At 36.8% G+C, this 23480-nt stretch overlaps 1 protein-coding gene across 1 annotated transcript in view; it reads right to left on the reverse strand.

Moving 5' to 3' along the window:
• Nucleotides 1-23480, reverse strand: part of CEP192 (centrosomal protein 192) — an 84472-nt gene that overhangs the window by 17867 nt on the left and 43125 nt on the right. The window contains exons 30-46 of the mRNA XM_051610268.1: nt 22676-22824; nt 21759-21989; nt 19902-20027; nt 19134-19277; nt 18858-18921; nt 18115-18254; nt 17901-17993; nt 17041-17156; nt 14073-14249; nt 12170-12260; nt 11235-11411; nt 9935-10195; nt 9617-9735; nt 7639-7748; nt 3203-3344; nt 784-956; nt 304-427 (exon numbers count right to left, since the gene is read on the reverse strand). Of these exons, the coding sequence (XP_051466228.1) occupies nt 304-427; nt 784-956; nt 3203-3344; nt 7639-7748; nt 9617-9735; nt 9935-10195; nt 11235-11411; nt 12170-12260; nt 14073-14249; nt 17041-17156; nt 17901-17993; nt 18115-18254; nt 18858-18921; nt 19134-19277; nt 19902-20027; nt 21759-21989; nt 22676-22824 (2437 nt within the window). The remainder of the gene's footprint in view (nt 1-303; nt 428-783; nt 957-3202; nt 3345-7638; nt 7749-9616; nt 9736-9934; nt 10196-11234; nt 11412-12169; nt 12261-14072; nt 14250-17040; nt 17157-17900; nt 17994-18114; nt 18255-18857; nt 18922-19133; nt 19278-19901; nt 20028-21758; nt 21990-22675; nt 22825-23480) is intronic.

The raw sequence follows: 23480 nt of genomic DNA on the forward strand, positions 1-23480 counted from the left end.
CTGAACAATTATGCAATAATAGTATTTCCAGGCACAGAAAATTCCAGACCTCCAAGTAACTCTGTCAGTGATAGAACAACATCCTCTATACAGAACTGTAAAAACTAAAGTCCTAAAACATAAAAGATAGATTTGCACATTAGCTGACAAAAAGATATATACTGGAATAACTAGAACAGTTCCAGGTTATAGTCTAAGCAAACTAAAATTCCTAAATGAATTAAATTCCTGAGCTAACTAAAACTAACTCCAAAATCTCTCCATCCTTTCACATGCAAAGGAAACCTATGAAAAGAAACTTACTCTGGTTCAATAACTCCATGTTGTGGAGTTATAGTAAGGCAGTGAGCTGGCCATGAAAGCTCAAATGTCAGCATCCTATTAGAATTGTTGACAATTTGTACATGTTCAGTGTCAGCTGTTCCACCTGCAATACAAAAAAAGCTATAAAAAGCTAACATGTACAAAAGTTCATAGCAGTGTCCAAGATTCAGAGATGTACCAATTAAGATAAAGTGGTTTCCACTCTATTTTTACCTTCCTTATGCTTTAAAATCTTCACAGGTGTGCAGTGCATATTATATGTATACACACAGAGTGCATTACCTCTGACACTTTAACCAAAACTGGTTCATGCCAAGTTTACTGTTTAGATCTAAAGCTACTGCAGCAAGATTACTGGCCAAGCCACATTTACAAACACAATATAATTACCAACAGTATTCAAGTACAGTTATTTTAATATCAGGATGGTAATTTTTTTTAACTTCAAAAAATACTTACTAATAGAAGGTGGTGTCAAAGTCAAGTACTCAGGTTTAACAGCCCAAGTCTGTTGAGCATCTGATTTATTCTGAACCAGATGATCAGTTTCTACAGGCAATGGAGGACCCTGAGGTCCTCTAACAGGAAGAACATCCAAAGTTGCACTCATATTTCTGACAGGGCTCTTAAGTCTGAAAATAAGATTGCATTAAGGAAAAGTAGTAATAAAAATCACTTATTAGTAATTACAATAGCCTACTCAAGATTTCTCAAAATTTAGTACTTAACTACAATGTTATTTACATTGGCCTTCAATTTCATTCAATTCTCCATTATTACAAAAAAATCAATTCAACAGATACACCACAACACAGCTTTCTCATGGAGTGTTTAGAAATGGAAGGTACCATTCAAATAGAAGGTACTAAAATAAACAATTATCTTCAGGTGATAATAAAGTAAAAACACCTTCTCCATGCATATTTTATTCAGATTAAAAAGGTACTGCAGACAGAAACAAGACAATGCAAGTTGTGTTTCAAAGAATGCTGGAGGTCATTAGGAACCTGTGAAAATCATATAGTCCAACACTCCTGCTCAAAGCAGAGTCAGCTACAGCAGGTTACTCAGGGCATTGTCCAGCCAGGTTTTGAATTTCACCACAGATGAAGACCTTACAATCTCTTTGGGCAACTTGTTCTACTGCCTGACAACCTTCACCAGAAAAGAAAAGTAGTGTTTTTCTTATGTTTAAACTGATTTTCTTGCATTTGAGTTTGTGTCCATCGCCTCTTGTCCTGTCACTGGACACCATGAGGAATACTCTTCCTCTCTGTCCCTTTCCTATCAAGTATTTATACTCATCAGTAAGATCCTCCCCCTGCTCAAGCCTTCTCTGCTCAAAACACACAGTTCTTAGTCTCTCCACCCTTCATCATCTTCACGGACTAACATTTCACACTTGCAAACCACATGGCAGATAAGCTCATATATGCAAGCTGGGAAGCTGTTATTTTAGAATTTAGGGTATTTTCTGAATTTAAAAGCTTTACTCACAGCAAGTTTGTTTTTAAATACTAAAATACAAGCAGAAATCAACAATTAAATAAAAAATAGGTAACTTTTCCTCCACACAACATTGTGCAAACATACAGCTCTTCTTCATATTATTTCTACTACTTTTAATGCTTCTGAGAATCCTGACTTAGTTTAGAGTGAGAACACCTGTGAGAATTCATCCCTTAGGATAGCAATGGAACCAGGAAGGCAACTAATTCACATAATTTCCTTGACATGACATTTCCTAATAGTTAAATTAACACTGAAATATCTTCTAAGAATTACAGTCTGCTCAGAAAATTAACTCCCCTCATAATGCTTAGCCAGGGAAAAAAAATCAAATTTAGAACTTATAAGGCTAATGAGTGGAAAAAACAAACAAATGACAACCATCAAGTAAGAGAAGTGTCCTGCTTGCTGCTGCAGATATTTGTTTGCAACATCTATTTTAGCAATCCCACTATGCATGACAAACACCTTGCTAGCCAATCAATCAGTCAAGTATCCCTAAGTGTTCATCATATGGAGTTCAACAGGTACAAGCAACTCCAAGACAACAGCTAGACATGTAGATGTTAAACACAACAGGCTAGGCAGGACTGTTTTGTCACCAATGTAACAGGATCTTGAAAATCAAAATCATGAAGACTCAAGAAACAACGTATGTAAATATATTCCTTTTAGTGTTAAAGTTAACTCATTGTTATTTTGCTTTTCTGCTACACTATCTTAGTAGGACTTGTATAGGATTTGGATGTCTCCCTCCCTTTTCACACCTCCAAACACTACAGCAACCTGTCTAACCAAAAGTGACAGGTTTATTGACCAGGTCTCTCTCAGTCCTGCAAAGAAATTCTCCCAGTACTGGAGTGATGAGGGTGGTGGCTCCTCAGCATTATCATTCTTTTAAGGACTACAGGATGCACTAGACTGAAAGGCTGGCATATGGACTGGAAAAGGGAAAGGCCACTACGTCTTCATAATATACGTTTTCATCCCAGATGTTAAAAACTCATTACAAAGAACAAAGTGGTTATAGTTCGAGGGCTACAACAAGTGCATTTTGGAACAACAACTGCCTATGGAAAAAAAAATATTCAGATGAAGAATAGGAAGTTGTAGATTAAGAGATTGGTGTTGAGAGTGTAGTTTAAGTTTTCCAAACATAACTGTTCCAAACAACTGTTTTCCAAACAGTTAAAACAGACTGTATAGAGAAAAATAGTTATAAGAGCTACCTAGGTATTCATTAGAGCCATTCACGTTATAGATCCAGTTCTTTCACTGTAAAGCAAGTCAACTTTCACTGACATTAAAATGTTAAGTGAAAGGAGATGCACTTCAGGAAGGTGCCATGTTGGCCTTATAGTTGCATTACCTGTCTGATTCCAAATGACATCCAGGAGACTGCTGAAATCCATCCTGATCAACAGTGGAACTTCCAAACACAAAAATGATAATCTTTTGCATATTTGCATAGAACAGATAGATATTGTTCGCTTTCTGTGGCATATCACATACTAAAAATGAGAATAATAGAACAATTTAATAAGAACAAATCTATAATACTCAGAAATTACACTACATAGATTTGGGATATAGACCTAGTTAATAATCTGTTTGCTAGGATGCCCTAGACAATTAAAAAAATTTTACTTACACTTTTTACAAAATTTTTTTTTTACTTACAAGTTCAGCTATCAGGCATAAATCAACATTAACATGAGATATAATATGTAAATCTAATTACACACCAATTTTAACTTTTTAAAGATAAGATAGATATTTTCCACCTTTTATGAATGGTACATACTATGACATCCACTGCTCTCCCTTCATCTACCCAGTTGGTCATGCCTTCACAGAAAGATATCAGATTAGTCAAGCAAGACTTCCGCCTAGTAAATCCACATTGGCTACTCCTGATAATCTTATTTTCTTCCATGTGGATGGAAGAAATGAGAGATGGCCTCCAGAATGAGCTACTCCATCAGCTTTCCAGGGATGGAGGTGAAGCTGACTGGTCTGTAGTTGCCTGGGTCATCCTTCCCCTTTTTGAAAACTTAAATGACATTGGCCTTCCTACAGTCCTCAGGCACCTCTCCATTCTCCATGATTGTTCAAAAATGACAGAGTGGCTTGGCAACATCATCAGGCAGCTCTCCCAGAATACATGGATGCATCCCATTGGTGCCCCTGAATTTGTGCATTTTCAGTTTATCCAAGCAATCTCTAACCCAGTTCTCACTGACTCTCACTGAGAGTCTTCCTCTCTCTAGTTTTGCTCCCTTACTTCCAGTGACTGGGACTCTCGAGGGCTGGTCTTAAGGGTAAAGACTGAGGCCAATAAGGCAATCAGGAATTCTGCCATCTCTGCACCCTCTGTTACTATATCTCCCACCTCATTTAGCAGTGGACCCACTTTTTCCCTACTCTTCCTTCTCTCATTGATGAATATGAAGAAGCTCTTCTTGTTTCCTTTCACTCCCCTAGCCAGACTAAGGTCCAAGAGAGCCAGAAGCATTTCTATAATCCTCCCAATTAACCAGACCCTTTTTCCACATATTGTACATTTCCCTCTTCCATTTGAGTTTTTCCAGGAGCTCCTTGCTTATCCATGCAGGTTTCCTGCCTCCTCTACTTGATTTTTTTTTTTTTTCCAAGGGAATACATTTATCTTAAGCTTGAAGGAGGTAGTGTTTGAATATTGACCAGCTCTCGTGGGCCCCCCTACCTTCTAGGGCCCTAGCCCATAGGATACTTCCAAAGATTAAAGGTAAGTCTTACTTTTTTTTACCCTGACAAATAACAATCATACATTCATAGGCCTTCACAGAAAGAGATTCAACCCAAGTTAAATTATTTTTCAATGACTCAGTCTATTCAGTCTAACCATTCATAATTTTGTTATACCTGTCAATATTCAAACAGTCAAGACTGTTACGAGTATGATTTAAAAATAATAAAATGTTGCATCAAAGTTTTTAATAATTAAAGTTTTCTCCTTTGCTTTGAACCGTTTCAAGTTGAATAAACAGAATGAAGAAGTTAACGTTTCTCACATGGGATACAATTGATCCAGCTATTACTTCTTATGCTGCTCAGTGAGTACCAGGGACAATTACTAATATTCATATATAGGTTCTATAACTCAGCTACAGGTAAGACAGAACAATATCTGTTGTAGAAGCATTCAAGTTAAAATTTACATGCATCTAGAAACTTCTTAATAAAGTTAAGTCTTGCAAAAGGATGTTTAGCAGAATAGTTTGTTGGGGTTTTTTTAATAAAGTATTTATTATTCTGTCATATACATATAACAAAATGCAATACAGAAATATGTTTACAATAATCATTATTTCTACTCTAAGTAGATTAATTTGTTATCTCCTTCCCTGCCTGAAACTGGAAGACTTAAAAGATCAACAATTTGGTTGTTTTTCTGTTTTGCCATTAAGAGTATAAAGCTACAAAGTCACTACAGGCTACTGTGACTAGAATCCTTTGCAGTGCAGATATTAAAAGTACCTTGATACTGTCAAGTGTTGGGATAGTGTTAAACTGCTTGTTTAACTACTATTCCAAGTACCGAGTGGAGTCAGAGTGGGCCATGATCAGGTGTAGAAAAGGAGAGATGTCTATTATTGATGTAAATGTTCCTCCTAAGCTGACTTTTCCTCATGTTACAAGCTGCAGTGTGAAGCGATGCTTGGACACCTTCTTCTACTCTTGCAAATCCCAAGACCACAGCACACACAACTCCAGACCCAAAAGTGTCAGGCCCAAATCACAGCATGAAAACAGCATGATGGTGTCATCTTCACAATCACAACAAATAGAACAAAGGCTTAGTAAAAATCCAGTAAAATCTAGTGAAGTACACCAAATGATACCTAGAATTGCACAAGAGGATCCTGCAAAGAACACTTCATCAGAATTCCTTTTCTCCTCTTTAACAATACATCCATATGCAGATAAGATGCTAATAAGCATTACAAACTAAATTCACTTGGACAACTCAAATATAGAAGTCACAAAAAGTTTTGGACTGCTTTAGGATAAAAGGTGATTAGATGTTAAATATCAACAGCTACTCTCTCTGTTCAGTTAGTAACTGAAGCATACTTTAGCAACTAGAAACCTATTAGACCAGTATGCAAAAGATGTTTGATTAGTGCAGTAAACCAGTGTTACAGAGTAGCTCACTCTGGTAGCCCGGGAGAAGGTGATGTTGCTACTGGTCTGATCAGCAGCAAGGCTGAGCACGTTCCCAGTAAACATGTATACAGCCCACACACCTGCACACACTGAGAGCCAGATACACAGACCAGCCCAAACAGAAACACTCATGCAAACACAGACAACACCAACGGACTCATTCTGTTCCTGTCTCTGGCTGTTGAGTATGAAAGTTCATTCCTAGGAATATACATACCTACAGTGTGCACCCCCCCCAGCTGCTGGCCCAGGACACTGGTGCATCAAGTGAGCAGACTGGTGAAAAACTGGTTCAACACTATTTCAAATGCTCACATTCGTATGCAATTTCTTAATAGATTTTTCAAATACCTCTGTGGATTAAGGCCATGAGGAATGGAGACCAACAGAGTCTAGGGATCTAACTTTATATTAAAAGCAATCCTTAGTGCCTAGACATTCTACTCTTAAGGGGCTTTTTGACATCACCTCTTTAAGAGTCTTCCATTTAAAAGGCAAAACAGTAAAAAAAAATCTAGATGTTGAAAAAATAACTTCCTTTTCACCTAGCATCTTACAGAAAAGGAAAAAAAATATCAGATTTCTTAATTCTAGGCACCTCTAGTTGTTCCTGCACATTATTTGAGTAAATAAAACAATTGTGACCAAATCAGAAATACTAAGCTTAATTCACAAATTCAGGAAAGTAAATTCTCAAAGAGACATGAAAACATTAAGATGCAAGATGTAGGCCTTGTTTTCTACAGAAAGAAAAAAAAATAAGTTATCATCAACAAAGCTCTAGCAACAAAGCAATAAGAGATGGATGATGAAGGAGGTCAAGGCTTTAACACTGGTTTAAGAACTTCAGAGCACAATCAAGAAAACAAGTATCTTATCTTCACTAGGATTTCACCTCAACCGAGATGAACAATCATCAATGCTGCTTTTCCAAGTAAAGACAACATTTATTCAAGTGTAGTAGCCCTAGAAAATTAAAATCTTCGCAATGTGTGTAGAAGTAGGTAAAGAAATAGGGTTTGACAGTAACTATGTTCAGGACATTTAGGAGACTGAACAGTTTGGGGAGACAAGAGGTTAGTTTGGGGTTTTTTTGTGGTTTGGGGTTTTTTGGGGAGGATTTAAGGACACCTTTATATTATACTGCAGTCTTTTTTAATAAATTCCTTGCTACCACAAGCAGAAGTACAAAAACAACACAATAGTTTTTTAATTTGGGAAGGGAGATACAGGTTTTAATGTCATCAAAGTTGTTTGCCTCTCAGTTTTCAAATGTAAGATATATCTGTGTCTGAGAAACTGAATCTCTCTCATTATTAGTAGTAAGACAGATACTCTCCAAATACACTGAGCATTTTTAATGCTATAACATTCCTAGACTGTGGTTTCATTTTGCTGAAAGTAAAATAAATTGTTCAAAATAGACAGGCATTGAATGAAAGAAAGTTCTATCCCACTGAGTTTTGGTATCCAACTGATAGTTTTGCTTCTATATTTATGAAAAAATAAGCAGAGAAATAATTAGGATTCAAACCTAAAGGCACATTTTTCCACCAGAAAACAAGCTGTTGTTTTTTTAACAAGTCATAAGCTTACCTTCTGTCACAAGCTGCTCCCCTTGAAATTCTTCATCAAATTCAATATTTCGCAAGAGGGTCTTTCCTGAAAGTATCTGGTTTCCAGCCATCGGTTTATCAAACAATGCTCTGTTAAATAAGGAATGTTAAGTTACACAAAGTATTGGAAACAGTCTGAAAAGGCTGATAAGATTGGTAAGAATCTAGCATAAGTTTAACTTGATCATTTCTTGATTTCTTGAATACACCAGGCTCAAATTTGTGACTATTCATTTAAAACTGAAATATTTTCATAATCTTCAAATGGCTAAAGAAACACCTGCTCTGCTGCTGCAGAGTTAAAGAAACACTGAAATAACAGCTACCATACATTTGTCTTTCCAAGATACTTGTTCTTTGCTGTCAGTAACACCTACTTAGATTTCCTACAAGTATATTGGGCATCGAGCGTTTTCTCTATCACCACAGGAAGCAAGAGAATGCTATTTTGGTCATGAGTGAAAGCCCTTGGAGAGGAAAAACTGACAAGTCAATGGCAGAGTGGCAGCAGGTGCCAGTCAACAGCAGGAACATGGAGCCAAGGAGCATGATGGCCAACAGGATAAAAAAAGAATGAAGGCATAGGGATATAAATACTCCTAGGGAAAATGAGAAGCAACAAGTCAGTAAGAGGAAACCTGGCACATTGATAGGGTCAGAGCTACGGAGGTGAAAAGAATACCTCAGCACTAACAACCCTCAGGTCTTGGCTACCTAGAACTAGACTTCAGAGAAGCTCCCACCAAGAAACAATAAAGTAGACCAGCATGTTCAAAAAACAAATGCCATACCTGCTGATTAATACAGTCAGCAGCAAATAATTTCACTTCTGTACCAATGTCCAGAGTCTGAATAAAAAAAAGTTTCCAACACTACCTATACAGGTGCATCAAGCTTCTCAGTGGGGTTTTGGTTAAACAATAAATCAAAGCTTTTACCTAACTACTTTTCCCTTTGAGTATGATTCAGTGATAGTGAGCATTGCCTCAGACAAAACAGTTAATATAAAAACCCATAACAAGCATCTCCCAAGATAGCCAAGAGAGGCCAGTTTCCTATCAAGGTGGTCAAAATGCAGCTACTCCATTAGCTTTTTAATGAAAGTCATGCAGTTAGATTAAGCAGTGTTTCATAGTTCATTTGGATAACAAAAAATACAATTACTTCCATAAGCATTCAGACAACTGCATTAAAAAAAAAGTGAAATACTGCTATTCTGAAATTTTGTGCTGAATGATAATCATCAGAACCTTAGGGCTCTGCCTATTCTTAACATTTTGCATTATCACTATACACCATACACAGCACAAATGGAAGTGCCACTTGTGTCATTAAAAGCAGAGCATGCCATTTTTGTGACTTTCAGTTATGCAAATTGAAATGCAGAGTATCATAGTCTCTAGTTAAGTTCAATATAAATTCTACAAACTTCATCCGTCTGTTACAAGCTTGTGGATGTTATTTCTCTCACATACACTTCTATTTACTGTCTTCATCAACAGAATTCAGGAAACCAAGATGCAAATCTTGTTAAAAACTTAATACTGCTGAATTTCAGTACTACTCCTCCCATGAACCTTTTCTTTAAAGATTAAAGCTATGTACATATTGGAAAGAGATACCAAGGCAAAACACAAATCTCTTCTGATACAAAAAAAAGCAATTTTTTTTCCCAGAAGTCAACATACTCAAATTCAATAGTGTAAAAAGAAAATAAAAACCTTAACTAGACTTGTCCTACAATATGTAAACAAAACCACAAAACCAAAACAACCCCCTACCAAATAACCTACCAGATGTAAGGCTTATAAGATGCCCCCATACCATCCATGTCTTTTGCTTTGTTCGTGCTGTTTTTGGAAGCACATTAAAATTATATTTATGGTAGCCTACACCTCTAGTTTTAACTTTTTATTAAACAATAAATGTAGTTGTTACAACAGCAAAGTACATCTTACCTACGATATTGCTGCCTAGAAATTTCATCTCCCCAAAAAAGACATACTGTTGATATAAATGCATTTTTTTTGTCAACTTTGTCCTCATTTTCCACTGGATTCCACATTATAGTGATCACCTGATAAAGAGACAACGTACCCAGAAAAAATTTTTATTGTTAGCACTAACATTTAGAACATGAGTCAACAAATTACTGAAATACAAATGAACCAGGATTTAACGTGAGATTTTAATAAAGAACTATTCAGACACATTCTCATTGATCACATTTTAATTAAAATTACTAAAACTTGCTCAGAATCAGGTATTGTACTTACTTCATGCATTCCTTCTCTTAGTACAAACTTCTCTGGAGATACCATCATTACCTGAGGATCCATAACTGTTTTTGTTGTTAGGCTTGAAAAGCACTGAGCTTTAACATAGGCAGCCCGAGAACCTGTATTTCTTATGCGGAAGGAAGTTCTCCTTAATCTTGCAGGTAATACTTCATCCAGTGTTACTATATAAGTACCTAACAGATTACCAGTATTATCTATAGTTACATTGCTTTTTCCTCCATATCCTGACAACGGTATCTGGGGGGGGAAAAACCCGATAAAAATTATTTCAAATTAAAGAAAGCCTCTTACTAAAACTTCTGTACAACTATATAAAGAGCTACAGAAAGACAAATGAAAATGCTTAAAATGTGAACTCAAAAAAGACTTTGAAAAAAAACCAAAACAAAACAAAAAGCCTAAGTTGCAAGTTTCACTGAAAATCAATCTAATATCTGTAATTTTACCTACATAATACCTAAACATTAATTTTATACCTACAGAATCATAGAATGGTTGGGTTGGAAGGGATCTTAAAGCTCATTTAGTTCCAACCCCCTTGCATGGGCAGGGACACCTCCCACTAGATCAGGTTGCTCAGAGCCCCATCCAACCTGGCCTTGAACACCTCCAGGGAGGGAGCATCCACAAACTCACTGGGCAACCTGTTGCAGCATCTCACCACCCTCACAGGAAAGAGCTTTTTCCTAGTGTCCAACCTGGACAAGTTCAGATTTTTTGACAGTTTCAGAGTTAAAATCATGGGCTACTTTTAACGCAGTACATAAAAAAAACTTTCTTCTTCCTCCACAAGGGGAAAAAGTGCATGCAAAATTGAGGCTAATATTCAAACTGTAAAATTCATTGCTCACACAAACTTCAACAAGTATTCAGATACGCATAGTGTGTGTCTTAAAGTTTCAGCTTTTCAACAGAAACATGGAATCAAGGAATTGTCAGAGTTGTAAGGGATGTCTAGTTCAACTTCCCCACTAAAGCAGGATTCCTTAGAGCACATTACTCAGGACTGCATCCAAGTGGGTCTTAAATATCCCCAGAGAAGGAGACTCCACAACCTCTCTGGGCAGCCTGCTCCAGTGCTCTGACACCCTCACCATAAAGAAGTTTTTCCTCATATTTAAATGGGACTTCCTGTGTTCCAGCTTGTGCCCATTGACCCTTGTCCTGTCACTGGGAACTACTGAAAAGAGTTTGAAACCACTATTAAGAGCTAGATTTAAAATAATTAGGAAAAATATGTGTTTGAACTTATTAGAAGTTAGGTTGGGGGTCTTACAGTGAACTTAATTCCTGGCTGTGACTGAATCCCCAGATTTTTGATTTCCAGCTTTGCAAAGCAGCAAGTTACTCGAGTAGGTGTAAACATCAAATATATATTTGTATCTTCCTTGGGACGAATTTTGAGTTCCCAATTACTAGTCAAGCGTTCGTCTGATCCAAATATACTTTGCAGCTATAAAAATGAAGACACAAAAAATGAGTGACTACTAATGAGGATAGACATATAGCAATAAGACTGACTTCACTGGCAACACAAAACTAGCTTATTCAAAACCCAGATTAACTCAGTTCATAGCAGCACGTATTTATGGTTGCAAAGCTTCACATGCAACAGAGAAGACCACTTTCAAAATACCTTCTACTCTCACAATAAGCATAGTGATGCATCTCCACTTTGACCAGGTTTTTTTGCTTTCAATCCATAATAGAATAACACTAAACTTATCCAGCACTCTATCTTCCTCTTGGCTAAGAATTTAGACACTGATCTGAACATTCAAGGAAAAAAAGGGATATAAATGTATGTGGACTACATAACAAAAACCCCTCGGGTTATGGTAATTCCCAAAAACAGATTCCAGTTGTTTTTTTCTCCCTCATGTACACCAGGTCCCTTGAAATGTGGTCCAAAATCCCTCCTACAAGGACTGCCACTGACTATTCCACCAGCTACCGACTCTGTTGTGCTACAGCAGCTCAGAGCACTAAACAATGCTCCAATTTGCTGCAGCATTGTTACAGTTTCAGCGCTTCCCAAGGCTGCCAGATCAGCTTACGCTCTGCTACCATGTCCACCTTAGCTGGCTCAGTGCCTGCTAGTCTCTGACATTCATAAAGCTAAAACCAGTCAGGGCAAAGGCATTTCTATTACAAACTTATGCTGATAGCTGTCATAAACACTAAAAAGAGACATTTTCATGTTAGTTATACCTGAAAGCAGTCTTGATCCGGACCTCTTATCAACAGTCTCAAATGCTGGGTTACAGATGGAGAGTCATTTCTTAAAGTTAACTTCCGCTGGCTGAAAAATACAGTTTTGATATATTTTACAGCAAATGTAAATTAACTGGATACGTGTATTCACGGAAACAATGAATATGGGATAATCAATTTTTAAGTCAATCCATGAAAAAAAAAAAATCTCATATTCTGTTGTACCCCTAGATTAGCTAGAAAGTTACTTCTGTATTAGACTTACAGATCTTAAAAAACAAACACCACTACACATCAATCAATTCTCATACAGCAAAACAACCTCAAAATACATGTAAATACAGCTTTTCTGAAGTTCAAATATTGTACTTAACAGCTTGAATTTAAAGCAAGCTGTTGTGTCCATACAACAAGTCCTTAAACACTTCAAGAGTGTTATAATTAGGTTTTCCAGAGCCACCTGGTTATGCAGAAACAACAACTTGTGAGTAGTCTGGCCCAGATTCACTGCCACAGTTGTAAAGAACTAAATTAAGGATAACATTCCATGTACTTTTCAACATGGTAGTACCACAGAAAACTATGGTCACTTGGCAGCATCAGGTTGATCAAGGAGCAATATATAATATAAAGTAATATATAATGCTGATATATCCAAGCATTGACCAGGGTTCTGGTACCCAGACCCTTCCTTGACAGAGGAAGCAAACTTCTCCAGCAAGAAGAGGGAGGGTCTTTGTCATTATAACAAGTGAAAAAAAACAATTACAGAAGGATGTGAGACGTCCTATAACTGGTAAAAACATAAAGAGAAAGACTCATGTGGTTAGAATCAAAGATGAGGGAGGACAGACAGCAAAGCCTCTTCCCCAGTTTTCAGTGGCAGACACTGTTTGGTACTCAGTTGGAATACAAATTTAAAAAATAATTTCAGCTTCCTAAAAGCAAAGGTGAACCAAAATTAATCTTCAGAAGGAACAGAAAATAAAAAGGTAGCAGCATACAGGGGAAAGTGATTCCCAAACACCCAGAACTACTATGCTAGAAATACACTACATTAAATACAAAGAAAAATAATAATATAGTTATCAGATGTGGTTATTACCTACAAACATGGATCACTTTTAAACAATTGGGAAAATTATTAGATTGTTCAAAAAGTTCACTACAAAACCAACACTGGGTTAGTCCTTAAAGTAATACTAAGTAGTCAAGAGATAAGCAAAACTTGGTGCCTTTACATACAAAAAAGCAAAGTATACCTAGACAGTTTATGAACAGTTTCACTAAGTCATGAAATACTGAAGCTGTAAACTTGAAACTAAAAAAGTTGAAACAAGAATTAGTCTGAAGGATGAAGTAATCATAATTAGGGATGAAATGGATTCTCCATCACTAAAGGTTTTTGTATTGGAACACAGTCAAATAATTTAATTCCGGGAAGTTAAACAACCTGTTCTAATTAGATTATCAGACTAGATTAATCTAGACTTGATGTATGAATTGAAGAAAAACAAGCATAGAGATTTATTTCTAGCAAGAGGTAGGTGTCAAAAGAACCAGTAGAATTTTTCCATCAGCTTGCTTGGAAAATATTTTTCATTATATTTCTACTTACATAACACATTAACCTTATAGAATCAGGTATTAATCTAACAATAACTAAAGAGTCCTGAAAACTACAAAAAGCTCAAAGAAGATAATAGTTTGTTTCAAAAAATTTCTTGAAAACTATAATTATAATATACTGCTTCTCTCACTGGAGTCATAAAAACAGCTTAGTGTATCACCTGTGGATTATTAATGTGAATGGAAAAAGTAAGAAAGTTTTACTTCAAGTAAGTGCAATATGGAATACTTAACGATATTGTATATGAACAGCTGCCGAGCTTATACTCACACTGATGTTCCAAGTGTTACTGCTCCCCAGGCAATGAATTGCTTGTTGGAGAGAATGGGTGGGATGTCTGAGAAGCCAGAAGCTGTAGACACAGGTCTCTTTTCCTCAGACTTCACTTCACCTTTTAACATCACTTCATATTGAGGCCCAGATGGCAGCACAAGGACTTTCAGAGAACTTTAAAGATAAATAAAGAAATGTAAATCCCACCACAGAACAAGATTAGCTGATGAAAACAAAACATAACTGAGAAAATATTCTAGATAGGCCTTCTTAAACTACCTTCTTGAGGGGAAATACAAATAATTTTTTTCTTTTATGACAAAGGCCAGCTTTAGACATAGCAAAACTTAAATCCTTTGGTTTGTAAATACATATAGTACATGTACCTCAAGCAATCTTCTGAAATATTTCATCTGGAAATGGTTCAGATAAGTATTTCAGAGACTACAGTAGGCAAGTTCTTTTTTGCTCATGGTAACTTCTGATTACTTTGACAGACTAATATTGGAGAGAAACAAAGTCTGATTCTCTCTACATAGATTAAAGAGATGCCTTTTCAAATACCTGTGAAACTTGAATGAAGTTTTACAAGTGTGAAATACACAGGAGCATAAAAATTAAACTCTGAGTCCTGTTAACAACAGTAGTGTTCTAAGCCAGAAATCCAAGATTTTTTCATCACTTTGATTCCTGGGACAGCTGCGAGAAATCACACTGAGCCCACAGACAGGAAACCAGGCCACCTACAGTTGTTTTTTCATGGTACAGACACAAGCACAATGCAGATGACTACCATCTTCTTCAGGCAGATCAGAGAAACAGATAGATGAGAGCATAAGGAGTACAGATCCAAATTACAAGGTAGAAAAAAAATGGGCTAATACTTTATAGGAAAGCTGGACCTAACTAGCAAAAAAAAAAAAAAAAACAGAAGAAACTAGAGATACACACTGAAAAACAGAAGAGGAACCAAGAAGTGCTGCCTAGTTAAGGGGGACAGAAGCCAACAAAGAAAAAAAAAAGGCTAAAGTATATAGGGAAGGAAGAAGAGAGTGGAAGTATCTAACCAATGATACAGGGAACAAGAGAAAAACAATGAGAAAAACAAAACAGAAAAAAACTCTAGAGAAAAAATAAAATTACATAGGGCAGGGAGGAAATCAAGCTTTTAAAGAATAGGGTAGAGCATTTGCTATAGAACAGAGCCCCTTAAAGCCAGGAATGATTCAACCTCCATGGTAAATGTCACTGAATTCCTACACTGCCTACTGACAGAGCCCTGCATCCCATCGGTGAGGAACATGAACTCTTGTTACCGCTTTCATTAGTTTATTAGTCTTTTGGCAGCACCTGCAAGTGGACTGCAAAGTCTCCACAACTACTGAGTACATTGAGCTTGTAAAGCAAAGCAGTTATGCATAAAGCCACAGGAAAGCCAAGACTAATAATTTTGCATGCCTATCCATTGGCACTTCTCATTGTTTAATGTAATGCACTGGGTAGGCCCAGTTAAGCTAGAGAGTAAAGTCAAACATATTTTGGACAGATTCCTTTGTCCATTCTTGCCCTATTATAGCAGAAACCGGAAAATATGTAACAAAAGAAGAAAAGCTGCTGTGGAGAAATTAGTCTGACCCCTGCCATTGCAAAAAAACTGTTACATGATACCAGAACAGTCACAAGTCTATTTCAGAGAATGAAGTCCAACAGCTGCCAATGTGCAAAAAGATAAATGTTTATATCTGCAAACAGAACATGTTACATTAAGGTAGTACTGGATTTGCAGGCTTGGAGAAGAGAGGCTAGAAAGTCATCTGGCAGAAAGGACCTGGAGGTGGCAGTCAATAGCCGACTGAATATGAGCCAACAGTGTGCCCAGGTGGCCAAGAAGACCAACAGCATCCTGGCTTGTATTAGAAATACTGTGGCCAGCAGGACTAGGGAAGTCATTGTTCCCCTGTACTCGGCACTCGTGAGGCCACACTTCAAATACCGTGTTCAGTTTTGGGTCCCTCACTACAAAAAAGACATGTCCAAAGCAAGTCCAAAGAAGGGCAACGTAGCTGGTGGAAGGTGTGGAGAACAAGTCTTACAAGGAGTGTCTGAGGGAACTGGGGTTGTTTAGTCTGGAGAAGAGGAGGCTGAGCAGAGACCTTATCACTCTTTACAGCTACCTGAAAGGAGGCTGTAAAGAGGTGGGTGTTTGGTCTCTCTCCCAAGTAACAAGCAATAAGACAAGAGGAAATGGCCTCAAGTTGTGCCAGGGAAGGTTTAGATAGGAAGTTAGAAAAAATTTATTAATTGAAAGGGTTGCCAAGCACTGGAACAGGGAAGTAGTTGAGTCACCATCCCTGGAGGTATTTAAAAGATGTGTAGATGTGGTGTTTTGGGACACGGTTCAGTGGTGGACTTGGCAATGCTAAGGTTAGTGGTTGGACTTGAAGATCTTAAAAGTATTTTCCAACCAAAACAGCTCTATGATTCTATACAGCCAAACTTTATTTCATTATGGCAGTCAAAATTAATGAATATTTTTTATCCCAATCTATGCTTGAGTTTTTGGGTATGTAAAATAGAAATAAGACTTCCCTTGTCTCAGCAGAATGCAGAAGAGGAAAGCAGCTGAAGGGGATGCCAAAGGTAAGTATTTTAAAGCTTTGCTGTACTTTAGAAACAAATACCATATAAAGGGCTTCAGAGACTTCATTTATTTACACTAAACAAGTCTCAGAACATGTTGATCTGTCATGGGAAATATTACCTACTCATTAAGCTATGTACAGCAAAAGAGGCAAGGAATCTATGGAACAGGTGACCCCTGGCAAAGATCTATTTTGTAATGAGTGAGGATTCACAACAAGAGAAGTCCAAGTTTTCCTTGCAGGTAAAACTTTAAATTTGCTCATGACGTTAGGGTCAAAAGCAGCTCTGTTTAAGACAGGCAGCATAAAATCAGTTATGTTACCTTTCTGTATTTGTTTTGGTTTTTGGAAAAAATAGGACAGTGACTTCTTGTTCTTGTCCAGGAAGAAGGAAAAGATCCTCAGATTCAACAGCAAAGCAGCTGTCCTGATTTGATGCCTGAAGGGGGGCAAGGGGAAAAAGGAGAGTTGGTTACTTATTTTAAGGGAGTAAACACTCCTTCTGGATGTTAAACCATTGAACACTACAGTCTCTGGATGCAACTATCCAACCAACTCTTCATGCACCAAAGAGTCCACACATCAAATCATTATCTCTTATAATCTTCTCTTACAGTGGGAACAACTTTGCTCCAGTGTAGTCAGCACATCTCATGGCAACAGGCTGAGAGCCCTCACTAGCACCCCATCCTTCTAACCTTGGCATATCATCTCATTGCTTGTCACAAGCAAGCTTAGTATTAACCCCCTCCCCCTTCAAGTCTCATGGCAGGGAAGTTGGAACCTGATGATCTTTAAGTTCCCTTCCAACCTTAACCATTCTATGATTCTATGATAAGCCCGACTAGCTTGTGAGCAAAGATCCTCTTCCACCTTTGAGAAAGGTGAATCCCATTATCCCAAAGGTGTCATGCAGGCAATCCTATTATTGAATACCCCAAAGCTGTAATGGTAACAACCAGTCACAGGGCCATGCAGTAATAGACTAGGTCTGTTTCTTCCAATGTCAAAGCCCACAGCTGGAAGGAGATAGGAAAAAAGTAATCTGTACTTCAGATTCCCTTATGTAAGCTTGTAAACCTCTTTGTCAAACCACTCAGTTCAGCTAGGATTCCAAGGCTTGGCACTAGTTTCAATACATTAACTGCACAAAACCTGTGATTTGAGGAAGAAGCCAACTTACCTTAACTTTCAAACTCACACCAATGTTTCCAGCATTTTTCAATGGCAGCTGTTGTTTGGCTGTTGAACCCACACTAGCAGAGAAATATATTGTCTAGAAAAAGTAAAGAAGTGTGTATGTATATATGCATACATACTAAAACCAAACATGACAAAGTAAGTAGGCTAGGAGAGGCAAACTATTACTAAAATGCAATATAAAAATACATGCAAACCTGTAAGGTCTTTGGAGCATGTATCCTTGCTGTTCCAGCTCTTGCTCGGAGAGGAATACTTTTAATTACACTGCTAGGTCCTGGACTATCCAGTTCCACATCAACTCTTGCCAAGAATTCATCTGCAGGACCCAGGGAATCTAGGAACAATTCCATGAGTAACAAAAGCAAGCAAAGTCTGCTATCAAAGGCCATTCCTATAAACGTGTCTCACTTCAGCTACTGTCCAATCTTTATATATAAACGTGGTGGTGATATTAACAAACTCTCCTCATTACGCTCGCAACACTGTCAAATACAGCACATTGTCCCTAGAGCAAACAAAAAAAACATCTTAACATACTAGACAAACTAGTTGACATGCGTACTGTTTCCTATTTAGGAAGCCAAAAAACCTCAGAGGTTTATCAATTTTGCAACCAGTGCAATGTTTTCTTAAACAAAGGTTTAATTCTCTCAGCAAAATGAGTAAAGCAAACTCCACACAACTTGCAGTAGAGAATGGCTTTATACAGCTTGATACTGAAGTATAAATATACCTGCTAACACCTAAAAGATAAAGACACAGAAATACAGAAGTATTCCACCTCCTTCAGTTATTAAAACCAATTGCGATACCCAAAATATTAGGATGCAAATCAAAGACAAAATTTCATTTCAAATTTGCAGCCTGTTCCTGCAATCTAACACATGCATATATTGAAAGTCAAATTTTAGTTGAAATGAAAATCAAATTGCTATACCTGAACAAGAAATTTGTTTCTTAGGTGCGTGGAATACAACCCAAACTGTTAACGCTTCAGGATCCTGAAAAAACAAAAAATTGGTTGACTCATCTTATGGGGAGGAAGAGAATTACTCAAGAACAAAAAACCACCAAAAACAACACAGCTAGCAAGAAAACTATACTGCTCAAACAGGTAGGTTCCCCAAAAATCACTACTGCCAAGATAGGTACTTAGAACTGTCATTTCAGATGGTAAGTAACATGAAGAATCAGTCAGCTACTAAGTACTCACTTGTCCATCATGGCTTGCATGTATCACATGGTTTACAACTGATGGAGTTGGTATCTGAGAAACTGCATCCATTTGAAGTGATTGCTCTTTACAAGAATTAACCGGCTCCTTGGAAAAAGTGAAGCAACTCCAAGCTACTGCATTCTGTCAAAGAAATACAGTATTATATTTCTTTTTGTCACTAACAATAACGCTGACAAAGCTGAGGAATACAAAGCAAATTCTGAACAATCTATGTAGTTTAGAAAAAACAACCAAAGATTAGCCTGTAGTTCCAGCTGGTATGTGTTAGTCCAGCAAACCCTTTAAAAATAGTCAGAAACCCTTCTACAGCTAAAGGAGACAAGCTGGAACTGGTTAGTTTAAGCTTTCAAAAAATTTGGCTGTTCAAGGCCAACTCCACCAGTCACCAAGATGACCTGATCCAATCTTAACGTAAGGCCAGTCCCTTCTTGTCCCCCACACATAAGGAAATAAGACCAGATCTTCTGACAGTACAAAAGACCAGCCAGCCTAGCTGGCAATCCAGCTGGCTTTTCTTATCCCAGAACCATTTTTGTTGGTACCATTAGAGCTAAATCAGATTACCACCCTGCCAAAAAAAAAATTAAAAAAATCAATTATTTCCAGACTAATCAAAGATTTCATGGGAATCCTACATCTAGTGTCCAGGGTGTGTTTCTTAATGACACACAACAAAGATTTTGGTATTAAAATTCTGTATCACAAGAAGTTAACTTTCATATACAGGAAGTTTACTGTACTTACAGCATTAATAATAAGTCTAATCGGCACAAAAGCATGGGTTTTGTTGATAAGTTTTAATGGAAGAGCCTTCCAACTGCCAGAAGTCAAGTCACCAAAATCCAGGTAATCTCTTTTTCCTGTGTCCACCTGGTTTTAAGGCAAAGCAGAACTTACAAGGAAGGAAAGCCTCTAAAGCACACTATCACAGGAAAGCAACAGGGAAGGAAGGATGCTATTGACATATTCCATCCTCTTAAGGCTATATTTGCATACTGTAACACCACCCACAAGGGGTAGGAGTCATCTAAAAAACGTTTCCTTTGAGATCAAAAGGGCTTACATCCAAATGGTTATCTCCCACATATTTTGCCTCAATTGAGCCAATCTTAGAGCAATATTTATTCACCAAAAGCCAGCACAGAACCAAATTATTCTGGGTATTTAAAAATAAACTACAGTTATTGCTAGCAAGTAGGAAATGTCAGTTTTAGATAGAAAACGTCATTTTAAAAAATTAAGAGTTAAGAAAAATAACTAAGTAGTGGTTAATTTTTTGTTAGAATAAAAATACATGATCTGCAGCAATGTATAACTTTTGGTTGGTACTTATACTTTTTCATATTCTCAGGAATATAACAAGACATGCAGAGATATAGCATAGGGTTTAATCTTAACATGAAGCTAGTTTGAATTAACTATACCATGAATCAAATAATCACTTAGGTTGGAAAAGACCTTTAAGATCATAGAGTCCAACCATCAAACCTACTCTACCAAGTCCAGCCCTAAGTCATATTCCCAAGCACCACATCTAGACAACTTTTAAACACATTCAGGGATGGTGACTCAACTCACTAAGAACATGTAGAATGATGGATTTTGCCAAACTATGTATTAAAATATGCATTAAAAGTTAATTTAAAATTTATGGAAGTAATATTAAAAAATGTATCCATTCATGTGTATTCAGCTAGAATATCATTAACTTAAAACACATACTTAGCCCAAAGCAGGTTAACAGACCACCTTAAAATAAAAAAAAATTGCTAGCTGTGGTTAGTGACTGAAAGTTTTCCTGTAACTGTGATATCACAGACTACCATGTTATTGGTTTAATCACCTCCAAAAAAGTACCATCAAGCCTGCTGAAGAAGAGTCCATCCATTTCTACTTGCAACAAAGCCTGTTTCTGCCTGTCCATATTCCTAAATTTAGGGCTACATAAAGTCAGATTTAATTCATAATGTCACACTATCTCCCATCTGAAAATTCTTTATGATAAGACATAAGACAAAGCATTTTAAACATCCATTTACTTTTCATTTTTAAATGTCCAAAATATGAAAATATTCTCTACAATCATAAATAGGCTGAAAGGAAGAAGAAACCAAAGTCTACTCAGTGTAAAAAATTAAGAAATCCTTACAATTAGAAATGCTTTTTGTTACATCTTAATGCCTAATGGTATCCAACCAATATAGCAGATACTTAGAAAGCATTAGATGTTCAAGGTCTCATACGTCCTTTCAACAATGAAAAATCAGTATCTTTCTATTTACTCTTTTCATATAGTTGCATAATAATTCTTTATTTCCAGCTACGTGCTTTTCCATAACTAAGTGTCCTAGATTGTTTATGAGAAGCCTATATAACTTTTTCCTATATTCCATATTCCATTTTCCTACACTCCAAACATTTCCAAAATCCCAGGTTCCTTTGAGGAACAACCTGGCATTTCTTGCATATTCTTTTCCAGTGTTGTTCATAAATCTCTAAAAAAACCCCACCAAAAACAAAATCAACAAACAAAAAACCACACAAAAAAACCAACAACAAAAAATGACAGAAAAAACACCAACACAAAAAGCAGCTACTTACTTCTAAATTAGGATTTTCAGCAACTGCTGTCAGAACTACCCTACTGGCCAAAGCTTCGGCCTGAACAACTGTCTCAGCATCTGCAGAAACTGGCCAAGATGAAACATTGAGAATACACTGAAAGACTCCCGAATGACAAGGTAAGAAAAGTATTTTCACATCACTGGTAGAATAGGGTCCTACAATGGTTTTGTTCTTGAAAACGAGACATTGATATTTCACAGGATCCATCTGAAAAACAAAACCTCTGTCATTTTCAACAGGCCTCTTGCCAGAGGGCAGTTTTGTTCAAAATACCACATTTATCTGGCACCACTGCTCAACACATACATTCTGTATATGTTTTAGCTCAATATTAATTATTACATCTTCATATTCATGTCTCTCTTCCATCTCACTCAATTGTAGGCATTTTAATTTAAAGAGTTAGATATGTCACCCTGAAAGTTGTAGGGGTTTCTTTCCAGCATCTAGTGAAAGATTAACATTAGGATTATACAGTATTATATTTGAAAGTTAATTCATAAGTAAAACCCTTATTATTTAGAAACATCAGCAACAAAACATACAAAGCAACATGCTTTCTGCCATCTAAGATAGAAGGAAAAGGTATGGTGGAAGAGTCAAGAAGTCAGCTGATGCAGGTCACCAGTAAATCCTAGTGCAGGTGACAAGTTTGTGTTGTGAACATACTCAGTATCTTCAGGCAGCAGTGACAGACTGCAAAATGTGCCATTAATCTCTCTATGCCTACTTGTTGGAATAAGTCAGGTGGCCTGGCTGAAAGAGGGTAGTACTACTTTTGTGTTTATTAACTATAAAACATGAAAAAAAGTACACATCTGTACAGAGGACTTTAATTTTACATATGACAACTAGTAAGATTACAGCACAGCTCTATTAAAAAGATCTCTTACCTTTTTCCCATTAACTGAAACACTGAGTATTCCAATGCTGACCTGCAACCACCGTCCAGTTGGATTAAAAATGTTAAGAACTGTCTGTGATGCAATTCCCACACAACAGGCATTAGGAAACTTCAATTCTTCTGGTACTTTTACATGTCCTTTGGAAGAAAATATGCTCCTGTTAGTTCCAAGTACCCCAAAAGAAATCAGCAATCAGCCTGACAAGTTTCTAAACTCATTATGGCAAGAAAATGTTTGCTTCCATTCACAAGAATGTTTTCCACAAGTCTGATACTCAGAATTTCAATCACTTGCTTCTAATTTACATCTTACTTGGATTTCTACCGTCATGAACAAAAACATTTATGGGAATAGCACATCCCATACAGATACTAACCCATAAATTGTATCTATACACGTTATAGAGAAGAGTCAGTGTTCACATTTTAATCAGTACTAGCCCAACTCAGAAAATGTGCATATTATTATTAAACCACCTTTAGAAAGAACATTTACAACAACAAAAAGGAAAATCTTTTTTTATCAGAGTATAACATTACCTAAAAAGAGACATTCAGACTTTTTTTTGCTACAGAAAAAAACTGAGCAGATTTTTATGGATTTTTTTTCCTGTAGAAATGCAGTCATCAAAAGTTATCACCAAATTGAAGAGAAAACCTTCTTCAAATATTATATATCCAGAAAGTCTCTACTTCTAAAATTTTGAAAATAACTCTTTCAGAGTAATTGCAACATTATAATGACAACTCAAAACTTAAATGGAGGTAAGAGTTCTCTGGCACGTTGGGAATCA

Source organism: Apus apus, chromosome 2 (genome assembly GCF_020740795.1).
Source record: "Apus apus isolate bApuApu2 chromosome 2, bApuApu2.pri.cur, whole genome shotgun sequence".
Classification (NCBI taxonomy): domain Eukaryota; kingdom Metazoa; phylum Chordata; class Aves; order Apodiformes; family Apodidae; genus Apus; species Apus apus.